This window comes from Capra hircus, chromosome 13, assembly GCF_001704415.2.
Source record: "Capra hircus breed San Clemente chromosome 13, ASM170441v1, whole genome shotgun sequence".
Taxonomy (NCBI): domain Eukaryota; kingdom Metazoa; phylum Chordata; class Mammalia; order Artiodactyla; family Bovidae; genus Capra; species Capra hircus.
This window is the reverse complement of record NC_030820.1, coordinates 21,535,561-21,547,790: the sequence shown is the minus strand read 5'-3', so window position 1 is coordinate 21,547,790 and position 12,230 is coordinate 21,535,561. Positions and strand designations below refer to the sequence as shown.

General features: G+C 39.3%; 1 protein-coding gene across 2 annotated transcripts in view; it reads left to right on the top strand.

Annotated features, from left to right (window-relative positions):
• Window positions 1–12,230, top strand: part of NEBL (nebulette) — a 383,839-nt gene that overhangs the window by 318,407 nt on the left and 53,202 nt on the right. Inside the window, exons 13-16 of one of the 2 annotated variants that reach the window (XM_005687916.3) lie at window positions 300–410; window positions 4,549–4,659; window positions 10,983–11,093; window positions 11,260–11,370. The exons of the other annotated variant lie outside the window; for it this stretch is intronic. Coding sequence (XP_005687973.2) covers window positions 300–410; window positions 4,549–4,659; window positions 10,983–11,093; window positions 11,260–11,370 — 444 coding nt within the window. The remainder of the gene's footprint in view (window positions 1–299; window positions 411–4,548; window positions 4,660–10,982; window positions 11,094–11,259; window positions 11,371–12,230) is intronic. 2 annotated transcript variants of the gene reach the window in all.

The following is a 12,230-nucleotide window of genomic DNA, read 5'->3' as shown; positions in this document are numbered from 1 at the left end:
AAATCAATAAATTTTGAAAAAGGAAGATATCTTTTAAAAATATGGCTCCAATATGGTACCAAAACATGTGGGAAGACAGGATAAAAGAAAAAAGATTGATAGTATTGGCAACCACACAACCATGACTAAAAAAGAAAATGAAGTATCTGTAGGAAATAAAGAGCAGGAATGCTCAGAAATCTGGTTCATTCCTTTCTAGAAATATTTTCTTTCTGTGGTCTGTGGAAACACATGTAAAACAGTGTATAAATTAAAGAGTTTCCCAGTAAATTTCAAGCAGTAATATTCTTGTTTCATAGAAAGAATATAAAAAGGATTTGGAAAATGAAATAAAAGGGAAAGGAATGGAGCTTAATTCCGAAGTACTTGATATTCAAAGAGCAAAACGAGCATCTGAAATGACTAGTGAGGTGAGTTCATTTATTTAATGATTGAGAATCTATGAATTTTCAGCTGATTTCCTTGTCTGTAAGTCTTTCTCAGAGATTATACAGTTGGCCTTTGGACAAAATGGACGTAAACTGTGCAGGTCCGCTTATACATACTTTTCAATTGTAAATTCTGCAGTCCTCCACGGTCCATGATTGGTTGAATCTGTGAATGCTAAGGAACCTCGGATGTGGAGGAACCTCTCATGTGGAGGGCTGACGATAGTAATAGGGGAATTAACCTTCTTGTTTTTTGAGATCAGTTCAGTCGCTCAGTCGCTCAGTCACTCAGACTCTTTGCGACTCCATGAATTGCATCACTCGAGGCCTGCCTGTCCGTCACCAACTCTTAGAGGTCACTTAAACTCATGTCCATCGAGTCAGTGATGCCATCCAGCCATCTCATCCTCTGTCATCCCCTTCTTCTCCTGCCCCCAATCCCTCCCAGCATCAGAGTCTTTACAAATGAGTCAACTCTTAGCATGAGGTGGCCAAAGTTAACTGTATATAAATGTTCCACAGCTTTTATGTGTAAGATGGTAATAAGCAGTTATGTCCTAGTAATCTTTTTGCAGTCAATGCATTTTTTTAAAAAAAAAACGATGCTCACCATCTCCTGTCTGTGTGGTATGAGAAAAATGAACATTTCCTTATTTCAGAAAAAATTCTATATACTTAGCCAAAATAATTGAATAAAATTTAACGCCATCTTTTAGACTAGTGAAAGGCAGATTAGGAAGGTGGTCTGTTAGTAACTACAGTTTAAAAGTTCACATGCTCACTGGCTGTCCCAGTCCTTGGCTAGCTACTGAGTCCACTTGAACCTCTTTATAAAATGAAAGTGGCTGTTACTCACTTTACATGAAATTTTTAAGAATGAAGTGCCTCTGAAGTGCTATAAGTCCTTTAATCCTTGTGTTATCTCATTACTTTGATAGCAAATAATGACACTGTCTTTGGGGATAGTCTCACTGACTTTAACAGTGAAGAAATTTAAGACTTTATCCACATATGTCAATAAACCACGGTAACAATAATGATGATCACAATGGTGATGTTGATGTGATTGTATTAGTCAGGGTGCAAATAATAGAAACCCAAGCCAAACCTGATTAAGAAACTGTTTTGCTTTAAGAACAGAGAAATCTGAGGATCACATTCAGATTTGATCCTGAATTTGAATGCTGTCCCTTTTCCTTCATCTCTCTCTTCTGTTATCTTCACTCTTGCTTTGCTCTTGAGAGGCTGTTTCTATGTGATGGCACCTCTTCACAACAGTCATGTCCAACTCTTTGTGACCCCATGGACTATATAGTCTGCGGAATTCTTCAGGCCAGAATACTGGAGTGGGTTCAGTTCATTTCAGTCGCTCAATTGTGTCCGACTCTTTGCGACTCCATGAATTGCAGCACGCCAGGCCTCCCTGTCCATTACCAACTCCTGGAGTTCACTCAAACTCACATCCATCGAGTCGGTGATGCCATCCAGCCATCTCATCCTCGGTCGTCCCCTTCTCCTCCTGCCCCCAATCCCTCCCAGCATCAGAGTCTTTTCCAACGAGTCAACTCTTCGCATGAGGTGGCCAAAGTACTGGAGTTTAAGCTTTAGCATCATTCCTTCCAAAGAACACTCAGGACTGATCTCCTTTGAATGGACTGGTTGGATCTCCATGGAGTCCAAGGGACTCTCAAGAATCATCTCCAGCACCACAGTTCAAAAGCATCGACTCTTCGGCACTCAGCTTTCTTCACAGTCCAACTCTCACATCCATACATGACCACTGGAAAAACCATAGCCTTGACTAGACAGACCTTTGTTGGCAAAGTAATGTCTCTGCTTTTGAATATACTATCTAGGTTGGTCATAACTTTCCTTGCAAGGAGTAAGCGTCTTTTAATTTCATGGCTGCAGTCACCATCTGCAGTGATTTTGGAGCCCCCCAAAATAAAGTCTGACACTGTTTCCACTGTTTCCCCATCTATTTCCCATAAAGTGATGGGACCAGATGTCATGATCTTCGTTTTCTGAATGTTGAGCTTTAAGCCAACTTTTTCACTCTCCTCTTTCACTTTCATCAAGAGGCTTTTTAGCTCCTCTTCACTTTCTGCCATAAGGATGGTGTCATCTGCATATCTGAGGTTATTGATATTTCTCCCAGCAATCTTGATTCCAGCTTGTGCCTCTTTCAGCCCAGCATTTCTCATGATGTACTCTGCATAGAAGTTAAATAAACAGGATGACAATATACACCCTTGATGTACTCCTTTCCCGATTTGGAACCAGTCTGTTGTTCCATGTCCAGTTCTAACTGTTGCTTCCTGACTTGCATATAGGTTTCTCAGGAGGCAGGTCAGGTGGTCTGGTATTCCCATCTCTTTCAGAATTTTCCACAGTTGATTGTGATCCACACAGTCAAAGGCTTTGGCATAGTCAGTAAAGCAGAATAGATGTTTTTCTGGAACTCTCTTGCTTTTTCGATGATCCAGCGGATGTTGGCAATTTGATCTCTGGTTCCTCTGCCTTTTCTAAAACCAGCTTGAACATCAGGAAGTTCACGGTTCACGTATTGCTGAAGCCTGCCTTGGAGAATTTGGAGCATTGCTTTACTAGCGTGTGAGATGAGTGCAATTGTGCGGTAGTTTGAGCATTCTTTGGCATTGCCTTTCTTTGGGATTGGAATGAAAACTGACCTTTTCCGGTTCTGTGGCCACTGCTGAGTTTTCCAAATTTGCTGGCATATTGAGTGCAGCACTTTCATAGCATCATCTTTTAGGATTTGAAATAGCTCAACTGGAATTCCATCACCTCCACTAGCTTTGTTCGTAGTGATACTTTCTAAGGCCCACTTGACTTCACATTCCAAGATGTCTAGTTCTACATGTGTGATCACACCATTGTGATTATCTGGGTCGTGAAGATCCTTTTTGTACAGTTCTTCTGTGTATTCCTGCTACCTCTTCTTAATATCTTCTGCTTCTGTTAGGTCCAGACCATTTCCGTCCTTCATCTTTGCATGAAATGTTCTTTTGGTATTTCTAATTTTCTTGAAGAGATCTCTAGTCTTTCCCATTCTGTTGTTTTCCTCTATTTCTTTGCATTGATCGCTGAGGAAGGCTTTCTTATCTCTTCTTGCTATTCTTTCAACTCTGCATTCAGATGCTTATATCTTTCCTTTTTCCTTGCTTTTCGCTTCTCTCATTTTAGTGGAATTAAAAATATATGTAAGAAAATTGACACTCACCCCAAAACAACCCACCCAGAGTTGATGGATTGAGAGAGATTAGAGGTAACTCCTTAAGGGAAAATTGTGGAACCTTTTGCCAGAAGAGGCAGAAACCACACTATCCACCGTGATGTCTTTGACTGACATTGTCACCACACTTATCTATAGCAGTACTTTTCTATAAATTTTTTTTTCTGTTATGGGTGATATATCTAGTGACATTCAGAGTTCAATTTTTTAAATTAGTTATTAATAATACTTGGGAAATGTGTTTTAAACTCTCAGTGGCAGAGTTCATCCAAAGAAAGTTGACGGCAAACAGTGGCAGGAACACCAATAAACCAGGCCTTAGGATGTGGATATAGGAGTGAAAAACTAGAAAAAAAGCTATCAATTACTGAAAACCCACTCTGTTCTGGGCAGTAGGCTACATGCAGTCTCAGTGATTCTCACAGTGATCCTGCACAGAGGAACTATAATCCTCATTTTGCAGATGAGTAAACCAGAAATGTGAAGGAACAGTCCCAGTATCACACAAGTGGTCTCGAGGGCCCTAACCTCAAAGTCGGTCTTCTTTCTAAAACATCAACTCAATTAAACTTGTCTTCTGATCCTTCTGGCCCTAAGACAGTTGTCAGTGAAGATTGTCACCTGGCAATTGCCTTATATAGCAAAAATCTTGAGAGTGTATAAATTCTTCTTCAGTGAGGATAGTGAATATAGTTCTAAGCAGCTCAGAAAATTTAGGTCTACGTGATCATTCATAGTACAAAGTAAGCTCTGTTTTCTTCTTTAAAAAAAAAAGAAAACATGTTCAGCCATTTTGGGTATCATTGAATTCAGATATGTCTTTGTCCCCTCAGTGTCTGAGTATTGGAAAATATTGCTTTTTTATAGAAAGAATACAAGAAAGACCTGGAATCAGAAATTAAAGGGAAGGGAATGCAAGTTGGCACTGACACCCTTGGAATTCAGCATGCCAAAAGAGCTTCCGAGATAGCGAGTGAGGTGAGTATTGAGAGTGAGTGATGTAGACCTTGAGGCTCCTATTTTGGAACTTGACAAATCATAATAACAAACTGACTAATACATGGACTTTTTCAAAGCTTTCTGTGACCACTTTAACAGTTTGGAATGGAAACCGTTCGCAATCATCATGCTTACTGGAAAAATTTACAGTTTCTGCTTTGCTCATTAACTTCAAGTATGTCAAAGAAAACTTGGAGAAAAATTTTAATAGAACACACAGACACAGACACAGATACACTTTTTTACTTTATCCCATAATACAAGTTTCATGTTAATTTTACTTTATGGTTAATATTTTCATACCATCTTTTTTGAGGGTGGATCATGTGCTACTTGGCACATTTCATTTCCAGCTATGTGAGCAGAACTTGAAAATCACACATTGAGATTGTAACATGACAATGATGCTATTTTTGTTTGTTTGGTGGTATGTTCTCAAAATATGCTCTGTGGACCTCAACAATGTGTCTGAAATTTCTATAGAATCAGCATTTTGTGTTGACGTTCATTCGTCTAAAACCATTTCTTCTTCATGTAATACATGAACGACAGGATATTGAAGTTTTGTCTTAGATGCTATGATGTGATAGATATAGAATAATAAAGTTGTAGGAGTCACATCTTATATGTATTTTTCGAATGAAAGAACCCAGAACCAGTTCTACATCTCTTGAATTCCCCCAGAAATTTTGAAAATATAGAAGGGCCACTGGAGCAGAGAGTGTTTGGGAAGAGATGATTTAGAAGAAACATGTGTAAAGCGAAAGTTGGGGTGCAGGCTAAGGGGTACAGCTCCCGTACCGTAAGGCTGGCTGGGGATGAGGCTCCAGTAGCGCTACTCTGAGAGCTACGATGTGACATTTGCAGTTAGGCAGAGCTGGCTTAGGACTGACTCCCACCCAGGGCATCTGGAGGCTGAGAAGTAGCTGAATAACTACCAGGGGAGTTACTGCTGTGCTGAGATCTGGCTCCATCCCCAGGGTTAGATACTGGCCAGGGGAATGGAATGGTGATAACTTTGTTTCAGACACAGAAACTAGGCATGGCATAGAATTCTTGACCAAAAGGGATTCCATCTAGAAACGGTGGGAGTGGGGTGGGAGGGTGCATGCTGAACAGAGATTCGAAAACCTTCTCCTTTAATTCTACCCCTAATTCTGTCATCCTCCTGAGAGATAGCCATTGTTAGGAATTTTCTGTAGAGCCTTGCAGATCTATTTTTCTGTATATATAGATAACTATACATTTGTGCACAAGGAACTAGAAAAAACCTTAAATAAATACAATGTACTTTGTGCTTGCTGTTCTCACTGAATATCATAGATCCTTTCCATGTTCAGTTCAGTTCAGTTCAGATCAGTCGCTCAGTCATGTCTGACTCTTTGCAACTCCATGGACTGCAGCATGCTAGGCCTCCCTGCCTATCACCAACTCCCGGAGTTTACTTAACTTTTGTGTGTTTAGTCGGTGATACCATCTAACCATCTCATCCTCTGTTGTCCCCTTCTCCTCCTGCCTTCAATCTTTCCCAGCATCAGGGTCTTTTCCAGTGAGTCAGTTCTTTGCATCAGGTGGCCAAAGTATTGGAGTTTCAGCTTCAGCATCAGCCCTTGCAAAGAATATTCAGGACTGATTTCCTTTAGAATGGACTGGTTGGATCTCCTTGCAGTCCAAGGGACTCTCAAGAGTCTTCTCCAACACAACAGTTCAAAAGGATCAATTCTTCAGTGCTCAGTTTTCTTCATAGTCCAACTCTCACATCCATACATGACCACTGGAAGAACCATAGTTTTGACTAGACAGACCTTTGTTGGCAAAGTAGTGTCTCTGCTTTTTAATATACTGTCTAGGTTGGTCATAACTTTCCTTCCAAGGAGCAAGTGTCTTCTAATTTCATGGCTGCAGTCACCATCTGCAGTGATTTGGGAGCCCAGAAAAATAAAGTCTGTCACTGATTCCCCATCTATTTGCCATGACCAGATGCCATGACCTTAGTTTTCTGAAATGTTGAGTTTTAAGGCAACTTTTTCACTCTCCTCTTTCTCTTTCATCAAGAGGCTTTTTAGTTCTTCTTCACTTTCTGCCATAAAGGTGGTGTCAACTGCATATCTGAGGTTATTGATATTTCTCCTGGCAATCTTCATTCCAGCTTGTGCTTCATCCAGCCCAACATTTCTCCTGATGTACTCTGCATAGAAATTAAATAAGCAGGGTGACAATATACAGCCTTGACGTTCTCCTTTCCCAATTTGGAGCCAGCCTGTTGTTCCATGTCCAGTTTTAACTGTTGCTTCCTGACCTGCATACAGATTTCTCAGGAGGCAGGTCAGGTGGTCTGATATTCCCATCTCTTTCAGAATTTTCCACAGTTTGTTGTAATCCACATAGTCAAACGCTTTGGCATAGTCAATAAAGCAGAAATAGATGTTTTTCTGGAACTCTCTTGTTTTTTCGATGATCCAACAGATGTTGGCAATTTGATCTCTGGTTCCTCTGCCTTTTCTAAATCCAGCTTGAGCATCTGGAAGTTCACGGTTCATGTACTGTTGAAGCCTTGCTTGGAGAATTTTGAGCATTACTTTACTAGCGTGTGAGATGAGTGCAATTGTGCAGTAGTTTGAGCATTCTTTGGCATTGTCTCTCTTAGGGTTTAGAATGAAAACTGGCCTTTTCCAGTCCTGTGGCCACTGCTGAGTTTTCCAAATTTGCTGGCATATTGAGTGCAGCACTTTCATAGCATCTTTTAGGATTTGAAGTAGTTCGACTGGAATTCCATTACCTCCACTAGCTTTTTTCGTAGGGATACTTCCTAAGGCCCCCTTGACTTTGCATTCCCAGATGTCTGGCTCTAGGTGAGTGAGTACACTGTCGTGATTATCTGGGTTTTGAAGATCTTTTTGATATAGTTCTTCTGTGTGTTCTTGCCACCTCTTCTTAATATCTTCTGCTTCTTAACATCTTCTTTTCCATGTCACTTCATATAATTCTACCTCACTGTTTTAGAAAAATTGCGTTCTGTAACATGGATATAAATATGCAACCATTTGCCTTAATGTCCTGTAGGGCTTCTCTGCTGGCTCAGAGGGTAAAGCATCTGCCTGTGATGTGGAAGACCCAGGTTTGATCACTGAGTCGGGAAGATCCCCTGGAGAAGGAAATGGCAACCCACTCCAGTATTCTTGCCTGGAGAATCCCATGGACAGAGGAGCCTGATGGGCTACAGCCCATGGGGTCGCAAAGAGTCGGACACGATGGAGCGACTGCACTTTCACTTACACTTAGGCATTACCACATGTCAATGACACTTAAATGTATTATAACAGGGACTCTACATAACCTGGACTTCCCTGGTGGCTCAGATGATAAAGCATCTGTCTACAATGCAGGAGACCCGGGTTTGATCCCTGGGTCGGGAAGATCCCCTGGAGAAGGAAATGGCAATCCACTCTAGTACTGTTGCCTGGAAAATCCCATGGACAGAGGAGCCTGGTAGGAGTGACATCACTTCTACCTAACCTACTGAAAATCCTCATTTTTTCCTTAGATCTGCTTCCTTCTTTCACCCCTTCCTTTGCAGGTGGTATCAGTGAAATCCCAGAAGTTACTTTGATTCCTATTGTCAGCAAGTTTTATTGACTCTACAACCATAATCATTTCCTAGATCCATCTACCTCTCCCCACTTTTGTCCAAGCCAGCATCTCTATCTCCTGGATCATTGCAGTAGCTTCCTAAACAAGATTCTGCTTCCAACATTAACCTCATTATCTACCCAGAGGCCAGAACAATCCTTGAAGAGCCAAGTTTTCTGATTTCTCCCCCTGAAAACTCTCCAGTGGTTTCCAGTCATGTGCAGTATGGGCACCATACTCCTTGCTCTAGTATGATGTCATACTCCCCCTCCTGCTCATTCTCAACCCCTGTACCCTTCTTCCCTTGCTCATCATATTCTAGTCTTAAAGGCTCCAGGCTGGCTGCACCTCCACAAGTTTTACGGTCTCCGTACAGCTCCGTTTCTTCCTGAAAGTCCTTCCCCTTGTCTTTGCATGGCTGGCTCTTTCTTGTCCTTCTTTTCTTAGATTTACTAGTATTTCCTTATGGTCGCCTCCTTGGGCTTCTGAGTAACTGACTATCTAGCCACTGTCAAATCACTAGTTATATTTTCTGTTATTTTTGTAATTATGAAGAGAGTGCAAAATCCAGTATTTGTTCAAGGTGACTTTCATTAAGAAATCTGACTCAGGCTCTTGGAACATAGATGTCATCATGTTTTTCTTTTAAGTTTTTCTAAGTTGGAAGATATTTTATTATGCATCAATATTAGCTGATGTGACTAGAGTCCTTGTAGTCTATTTATGTGCTTTTGAATGCTTTTAGATTTGAAAATTCATATTGGAAACATTAAATGACATATTTCTACCATGGAATTTTGGTGGTACTCTATGATCAATACCTCAGTTGCTACATATATTGTCTTTCAAATGAAGTGTTTTGCTTTTGGGCCTTAGCTAAAAACAGAGCTTTTTACAGGCATAGTGATAATTTAATATTATTAGTAGGAAAGTTAAACATTTTTACTTGAATGTTTAACTTCATTATTATTTCACTTCAGTACAGTGAAACTGAGACTGTAAGTCACTGAAAATAGGCAGATATATGGGTAGATAGTAAATAGCATTTCTCTAGATTGAAATTTTTGTTTACGACTTCTCTAAATATACAGCATCACAAATAAGCAAAGCAAAATTTACTTTATAGCATGGAATCACAAATCTTGGGTATGTCAGCATAATAGGAAATAATTGTTTTTGAAGAAATTTAATAGGATATAGTCAGTAGTTTCCTTTTAATATAATTTTCATTGAAGAATAACATACATACAGACAAATGTTCAATTATAGGAATAAGAATAATCAGTAGCTTTAAAATGTGACTAGAGTATCTTAAGACAGTTGTGTCTGTGTAATCATGACATTTTATAGATAACAGATAATCCAGCTCAAAAAAGCAGATAATTTTTATTGTTCTTGTGACCCAACAGTAGAGGAATTCTTGGGCATGGCTTAATCTAGGACTTACACAGTGTGATTCTGTTTTAGTTTCTGACTTTATCTTCTCAGGCAGGCTTTCTTCTCCCATGTGCAAGGAGGCACATGGCAGCTCCCAGAGCTGCAAACTTCTCCATTCATGTCCAGAAGGAAAGAAAAGTCTCTTGATACGTTGTGTGGAAAGAGAAACGTTCCTTTCCTTAAATGTACCAATCATGAAGGGCCAGGGGTGGGGTGTAACAATTTTCTTCAGCCCAGTAGGGTCCTTGCACTGGGGCCAGTCTCAGCCAAGTTGGTGGGCTTAGAATAGGAAGCAGCTAGTTGCCCAGTGACAAATCAAGGCGCGAATAAAGGACAAACAGGAGTGAGGTTCCAGGAAGCAGCCAGCAATTATTCACTACAGAATGAGATACGGCAATTTTTTAAAATCAATACATATTTAATTAAATGTTTTCAGAGTATAACATTTTGTCAACTAGTCAATAGCAATGTAACACATGTATTATTAAGTTACATATATATTATCTTCCATAAGAGATATAATTATACTTTTATATAGTCTATTTACTATGGATTGGGGCTTTTGCCAGTAAAGACGAGAATATACCAATGGCCAATAAGCACACAAAAGGATGCTCAGCATCATTACCATCAGTGAAATACAAAAGAAAGCCACAGTGATGTATTACTTCACACCCACTAAAAGGCTAAGATAAAAAAACACAGATTATAACAAGTGTTAGTGAAGTTGTAGAGAAATCGGAACCCTTCTTGTGTATTGCTGCTAGGATTGTAAGACGGAATACCCACTTTGGAAAACAGTTTAGCAGTTCCTCAAAAGGCTAAACAGTTACCATATGACCCAGCAATTTCATTTCTAGGTTATTTACTCAAGAGAAATGAAAACTTATGAGATGTGACATTTTTTACACTCACATTTTATTGATATTCATCGAGTTATATATTAACCAATATTTTATCACTTTATTGAAATATAAAATATTTTCCTTCACCTCCCTCTGTTTTATTTCTTAAGTCAGGTTAGTAGAAAAAAAGGTGCCTGAGTCCTTGTGGTCACTCCAAGTTGTGTTCTGCCACAAATTAAGTCTTTGTCGTTTCCTAGAAAAAAAAGAAGTGGATTTAGGTCCAGTTTATTTCTAAAAGCCATGATCTTGACATCAAAAATGACATCAAGTTTTTCAACGCAGATTTTCGAATTATTGTAAGGCCCTAATTTCAGGTTTTATTTTATGCAGAAAGATTATAAAAGAGATCTGGAGACTGAAATTAGAGGGAAAGGCATGCAGGTGAGCACAGACACTCTCGATATCCAGAGAGCCAAGAAAGCATCTGAAATGGCCAGCCAGGTAAGAAACTAATGGGATGCAAAGTTAAAACAAACATATCAAATTGGATACAGAAGAAATATAAATGGTGTTTCCACATGTGTGACATTGAGATTCAAACATGTAAATATCTGCATTGCTATGGAAAGCCATGCAAAGCTCTGAAGATTGTTTTCTGTTCTTTTAGAAAGAATATAAGAAAGACTTAGAAAATGAAATTAAAGGGAAAGGAATGCAAATGAGCATGGATATCCCGGATATGCTTCGAGCCAAGAGGGCATCTGAAATCTATAGCCAGGTTGGTAGAGAATGAAGATACTCAGGATAATATATTCTAATATCTCAGCACCTTCTGCTCTGTGTGTCTCTGTGATTTGTGTCTTTTTGAGGGCTTTCTATTCAAAGTCAGTGCACTCTATTATAAAGTAACCACTGACCAAACTTGATTATCTCAATAATGAAAGGGACAACTGCTGTAGATTCAGCTCAACAAAACTTATTGAGCATCAGAGCATCCCTATTAGGTCCCTCTGTTTTGAGTCCAAGGACTCTTTGACCTTTTTATTTCCATTTTTTTATTCCACTGTGAACTTGGCTCTAATGCTTATCCTGCAAAAAATACAAAGAATTTTCTTTTATCTACTTCATCATGCATATTTTAATTTAAATAAACAACTTAGAATAAGTTAAACTGTACAAGGTATAAGGTGAAATTGAAGATTAACCAAAATTTAATGTAAGATCTAAGTTTTGTTGATAAAATTTAATTTGTCAAGTATATCTGTGACAAATCTGCCAGAAAACTGGATATAAGAGAAATAATGACCACGTGAGAAAGTATATCATGGAAGAAAAAAGTTATTGATAAAATCTGATTTGGACAAAGTTATTCATTAGTGAATAATTTATTTGCTATAATATTTGTTATAAAAAGAATGAATCCCAATGGAAAAGTAGTATGCTGCTGCTGTTATATCACTTCAGTCGTGTCCGACTCTGTGCGACCCCATAGACGGCAGCCCACCAGGCTCCCCTGTCCCTGGGATTCTCCAGGCAAGAACACTGGAGTGGGTTGCCATTTCCTTCTCCAATGCATAAAAGTGAAAAGTGAAAGTGAAGTCGCTCAGTCGTGTCTGACCCTCAGCGACCCCATGGACT